Source organism: Lucilia cuprina, chromosome 2 (genome assembly GCF_022045245.1).
Source record: "Lucilia cuprina isolate Lc7/37 chromosome 2, ASM2204524v1, whole genome shotgun sequence".
Taxonomy (NCBI): Eukaryota; Metazoa; Arthropoda; class Insecta; order Diptera; family Calliphoridae; genus Lucilia; species Lucilia cuprina.
Window position 1 is genome coordinate 37,988,757 of NC_060950.1, and position 6,622 is coordinate 37,995,378.

Consider the following 6,622-nt stretch of genomic DNA (forward strand, 5'->3'; position numbering starts at 1 on the left):
CTTAGTAACATTCTTATTGCATTTGCACAAAAATGTCTCCTTCTTTTTTCCCGGCATCATAGACAGTGTATAAAACAATGATTTTAATTGTAAACAATGGAAAAAAAATGTATGCACACCAAATGGATGCCAAGTGCAAAACAACAACAGCAGGTCAACAACAACAAAACAATGCAGCAAACTATTTAAAACAATATGTATTATTTATTCGTAAATCCACAATTTACTCAATGTTTTCAATAAATCTTTGTTATAAAAGATTGTTTGTTAAAAAATCCACATTAATTTAAATATTTAACAACAAAAACTTTTAATTATTTTCTTTTATTTGCTCAGCTAACAAAAATCACGACCATTAGCTCATGGTGATGCCAGACTTTATAAAATATTGTTTTTAAATCCTTTTTATACCCTTCATCTTCTTGAGAAGGGTATATATATAAGTTTGTCATTCCGTTTGTAATTTCTATAATATAATTTTCCGACCCTATAAAGTATATATATTCTGGATCCTTATAGATAGCGGAGTCGATTAAGCCATCTCCGTCTGTCTCTCTGTCTGTCTGTTGAAATCAATTTTCTGAAGACTCTAGATATCTTCGAGATTCAAATCTTTAATAATTCTGTCAGACATGCTTTCGAGAAGTTTCCTATTGGAAATCAGCAAAATCGGTCCATAAATAGCTGAGATATGGGTAAAAATCTGAGACTACCTCTGAAATTTTTCTCAACAAATTATTAATAAAAGCATAAAAGCAACAACATGGAGATAAAGCAGTAATAAGTTTGTAATACAGCTCCTATTTGTTTGAGGGTGGTAATACAGTTTAACGGTGGTAGTACAATACAACAGTTAATATATCTTTCTGCTACATTTTATATTTGTTTGTGTGTATGTTATGTATGACATGTGTTCGGAGATACAAGATAAATAAAAACTGTATTTTAAAACATACTTAGTGAAGGGTATATAAGATTCGGGACAGCCGAATATAGAAATCTGACTTGTTTATACGTAATTTTGCATTTTAAATTTATTATATATATATAATTATATAGATTTTGAAAAAGATAAATCAGGAGTCCAATAGGATTTATCTTTTTCAAAATCTATATACGAACTAGGAGGAACACTATGTTTAAATTTAGACTTCTAAACAGACCTTAGATTGCTTGGAACCAATGTAAAGTGAACTGTCGTGTAGTACAGGAAAAATACCTAATTTAGATATTTTAAAATAACGTCAACAAAAGCAATATTTTTCACCTAATACATACACTTATATATATTTAGAATCCAAATCAAGAATAACTATCCAGATCCAAATACGCCTACTGTATCTTATTCATAAAATAAAGAATTTAAAATATGAGGTTGAAAATCAAGATTTTAGAATTTAATAGTTCTATAGTGGTATATGGTGATGTCCTCATACTTAGAGTGGCTAGGATGGTACTTAGTGTTAGATTTATTGAATAAGAATCAATATTAAAAAATTCTAAATAAAATTTACACAATACTCCCCAAATAGATGGAGTTTCCGTAATGAAGTTTTTGTTTATCAATACAAAATAATCAAAAACCCGGATTATTTTTGTTATAATATATAGATTTATACCTCACAAAACATTTTTTCTAGGTTCAAATCCATTGATTAATATATCATGTATCCAATTCAAAATTACTTATTATTTTCGAAATTTAATGAAAGAAACGATAGATTTCATGTTAAGTCAAATATTGATAAATTCTGATAGGTATATAGGATAATAAATCGGTTAACAAATGTCCAAATTTAGTCGTTCCACTACTAAAATATCTAAAAAATGTTATTCTAATATATAGGAGTAAGAAAAATATTAAATATTATAAAATAAGAAATGTCCAAATTTAGTCGTTCCAATACTAAAATATCTAAAAAATGTTATTCTAATATATAGGAGTAATAAAAATATTAAATATTATAAAATAATGCAGAAATATTAAAAAAATTAACAAAAAACCTAAAAAAGCAAAATACTTTATTGACCCAAAAAATTAACAATACGTTCACATTTTATCAAAAATCTCGTTCATTAATATAACGATTTTACTTTTTATGGTAGAAAATTAAAATATAAGATATTCTTTAAAAAATACAACAAACAAATTGCTTTATTTTGCTAAAAATAATTGTTCACATAAAGTTTTTTCTTTAAATTTATAAAATTTTACATAGGCAAATTACTTAATTGATTCACTGTATATATATCTTTGGATGACTTAAGTTGTTTTAATACATAAATATACATATCTAATATATGTATTTTATTTTTGTTTTGCAGGATGTTTCTGGTCAGGTCGTCTTAATTACTGGAGGTGGCGGAGGTGTAGGACGTCTAATAGCCCTGAATTTTGCCAAATTAAATGCTCGCATTGTAATATGGGATATAAATCAAGAAGGTAAACAAACATGTATAATGAATCATTTAATTGTAACTGTAAATATTTTGTCTGTGAAAAAAAAACTCAAATAAGTTTTAATTATGCAAACATTTTTGTTATGTATAAAAAGATTTGCATATTTTTGTGCAAAGCGATACAACGAAAATATTTTATATAAATAATTGTATGTATTATGAGTCAAAATTAAAAAGAAATCTTACAAAAATACATAAAGATCAAGTTAATTAACATGATCAGTCAAATTATAATTTCCAATCCACCTATAACTAAAATTGACATGTTAGAGTGACACGACTAATTTAAACTGAGCCTAATTTAAACTTAGTCCTATAAAAAAGTTAGCTTTTTGCAGGTGTTATAATGCTCATTAAACTCTATTTCAGAGGTTATGTTAGGTTGCGCTAATAATTATAAAATGTTTTTTTTTCAATTATTGTGGGGAAAGTGGTTTAATTTAAAAAAAATTATCATTCATCCGTAACATAAAATTAATATACATAACCTCTCAGATTTCACTTAAAATCAACATCAAAGTTTACTAAATTAGGATCGCCCCATTTGTATGGAGAACAAAAAAGGTACTGATTTCCCGGTCGAAAATTAAAGATAAGCTTATTCAAAGATACTGTTTCACAATGCACATTCATAACTTCATAAAAACGTGAATTCATTTTATTTTTATATATATAAAAACTAAGATCGTTTGAGCCATCCTAATGTACATAAACAATTAACACAAAACGGTACATATAATTATCACCTTTTTAAATTATTTATTTTTTAATTTTACACTAAATTTACAGTTATTGCTTAACGCATTCGTAAACAAATTTAAATTGATTGACAATTTATGTATTTACTTTTTAGCGTTAAAAACAACCATAAATCTGTTGGCCCAGAATGGTCATCACAACTGCAAGGGATATGTTGTTGACATTTCAAATCGGGAGGAAGTGTATGAAAGGGCTGCGCAAACAGTTAACGAAGTGGGTCATGTCGACATACTAGTCAATAATGCTGGTATTGTGTGTTGTAAACCATTTTGGGATCTTCCCGATCGCGTCATTCAAAGTACATACAACATAAATATTATATCGCACTATTGGACTGTTAAAGCGTTCTTGCCACACATGATGCAGCATAATCGTGGTCATATTGTAACCGTTGGCTCTGTGACTGGAATGTTAGGCACATATGGTTGCTCAGATTACAGCGCTACAAAATATGCCTGCATTGGTTTTCACGAGAGTCTTTTGACCGATCTCAAGACTCACGGTTACGATAATATCCATATGACTTTGATATGTCCATATTACATAAATACAGGAATGTTTTCGGGTGTGCAACCTCGCATGTTTCCCATGTTGGAACCTCAATATGTGGCTGATCAAATAACATCAGCTGTCCGTAAGAACGAAACATGGTGTGTACTGCCAAATTCAATACGTACATTTACACCTCTAAAATGGTAATTATAATTACGAGTTCTTCTTTAGTAATTAAAAAAAAGAAATATTTATTGAAATTCTCTTTTTAGTTTATTACCAGCTAAAATGTGTTGGGAACTGATGTCTCGAGTTATTCGTGGACCCGAGTCAATGATGATGTTTCAAGGACGTGGTCGTGTAGCTGCTGGCTAAATGAAAATAAATTAAACTTACTTATAGTTTTTTTAATTTCCAGCTACATATTATTTTAATTTAAGTTTTATGATTATTTAATAAATTATTTTGATTCCAAATTTGGATTGTTCGGTTCAGTGGGACAGTCTATTTAATTTACCGTTAGGGTTACTCCTTGCCACCGACTACTCAGGTAACTAGTTATTTTTACATGTTCTTTGGTTTATTAGGTAGCAACAAACTCTTACATACATATATAATACAAAACTAACATAATTATGAACTTTAATCATGAAATCGCTTATATTAATTAAAATAACCCCTACGAAATATCTTAAAGGCACAAAATTAAATTACGCATTTTTTAAACTAATACATTTTTTCTTATGGAATAAGTAGAGATGAGTAAATTCCTCTATAATTCGTTAATTTTTCATAACTATCATAAAAAATATAAAATTTGAAAAAACTCCATCATATACAAATACATACACAATATGAACTTTTAATATTCTGAATGAAAAAGGTTTGGGAAAAAAGTTATGTTCGATTCATAATATTTACTACCAAATTCATTTCTGATATGAATTATTTTTTTATGAACACATTTTTTTAAATAAACAAATAAAAACCTCTAATTACATCAATTAAAGTTTTGATTGATTAAATTATAGTATAGTACATAATTTTACTTTGAACCAAGCAGGATTACGACAAATGAGCAAAACCAATTTTAGTGAATATTAGAACTAGCAAAAAACAATTGGGTCTATGTGTACTAGTATAGAATTAATGGTACTAATAATTTTCCAAACACACTCAATGTTAATTTGAACATTAAGATGTTATAGGAAAATTTACAGTTGAGAACTAGTACTGGTGATTTGGTACTAGTTTGGTACTAGTACAATTTCCTGCAAAGTAACAACTTGTATGTAAAACTGTTTCAAGTGTTTTCTACAATATCTCCCTTTCTTTAAGATGAAATATAATCTTTTAGCCATACTGGAGGTTGACAATTCCTTTTTGGCCTAGATGATTCCGTATTAAATGGTGAAGGTGATATAGTTTCATTTTCTATTGACTCAGATGTTGAATGAAATGAAGAATCAGGTTCATTTTGAATAATTTCAGCATCAGTGTCTGTTCCAAAAGCACCATCTTGTTTTGTGGAAACCGGTTGATTGATCATATTCTATCACTCTTGATTCTTGTACAGTTGGATGTATATTTTATTGTGGCTTGTACAAACCAAACATGTCGAATAATAAGTATGCCGAATTTATTGGTTTCTTATCAGATTCAAATCTTTTCTTTAGTTGATTTGCATGCGAACGAATGAGTTTTTGTTTATTTTTATCAACCACTAGGACATTGTAATTAACGGTTCCAACACGTTCCACTATTGCACCAGGTACCCAAATAAACTTGTTGTTTCTGAAAATTTGTGCAAATACCTCTTCATTAGTATTGAAACTTTTAGATTTAGCACCATGTTTCTTGTTGAAAATCATTTCTTATTGAACATTACGTTTAATGGATGATACTTCTTGTTGTGGTTTAAGTAAGTCCAAAGTAGTTGTAATTTTTCGATTCAGAAACAATTCTGCTGGTGATTTTGAATCAGTTTTAGGTGTTGAACGGTAGGTTTGAAGAAATGTTTCCAAATTCTCCTTATTTGTCCCCTCTTGTTTGAGTTTTTCAAGAGCACGTTTTAACGTTCCAACAAAACGTTCTGCTTGTCCGTTAGATTGTGGATGATACGGTGCTGTTTTTAGATGTGTGATACCTCGATCTGCTATAAATTTGTTGAACTGAGCACTCACAAATTGAGTACCGTTATCTGAAACAATGGTATCTGGATCCCCATATCTAGCGAACATTTCAGTTAATTTTGAAATTATAGTTGATGATGTAATATTGGTAATTTCGAAAATTTGTGGCCATTTTGAATATGCATCAATAACAAAAAAGTAGTATAAACCATTGCAAGGACCGGCAATGTCTATGTGGATGCGTTCCATAGGTTTATTTGTTATAGGCCATGACTGCAAAGTATGCTTTACTGGGGCGGAGCATGTAATTACGCACTGAAGGCAATTACGTACGTAAGTAATGATAAAATCATCGATACCAGGTCAGTAGACATGGCTTCTTGTTAAGACTTCATTCTTTCTTTACCTGGATGGCCACGATGAAGTTGTTTTAAGATACAAAATCTTAATTTTGATGGTATAACAATTCTGTCATTAAACATAAGACATCCTTGTCTTATGTTTAACAGCAAATCTGAGTTCAAAAGATCTTTAAACTGTTGAAACGATTTTTGACATGCAGCTGTCCACTCAAATTTGACATTGTCTTTCAATAAGTTATCAAGTGGTGCTCTCAGATTGCTCATTTGATGAATATATTTACCATAATAGTTAATGATCCAAGGAATGATCTCAATTCTGATGTATCTTTTGGTGGTGGTAAACCTGTGATGGTTTTTGATTTTATCAGGATCTGGACGTAGACCATCTTGTGACATTTTGTTGCCAAGATATTTGAC

At 29.3% G+C, this 6,622-nt stretch overlaps 1 protein-coding gene across 1 annotated transcript in view; it reads left to right on the top strand.

The window, feature by feature from the left end:
* The window catches only part of LOC111676864 (short-chain dehydrogenase/reductase family 16C member 6), a 9,745-nt gene extending 5,558 nt beyond the window's left edge, over nucleotides 1-4,187 (top strand). The window contains exons 2-4 of the mRNA XM_023437857.2: nucleotides 2,326-2,443; nucleotides 3,314-3,914; nucleotides 3,984-4,187. Coding sequence (XP_023293625.1) covers nucleotides 2,326-2,443; nucleotides 3,314-3,914; nucleotides 3,984-4,086 — 822 coding nt within the window. The 3' untranslated portion in view covers nucleotides 4,087-4,187. The remainder of the gene's footprint in view (nucleotides 1-2,325; nucleotides 2,444-3,313; nucleotides 3,915-3,983) is intronic.
* Nucleotides 4,188-6,622: the final 2,435 nt, after the last annotated feature.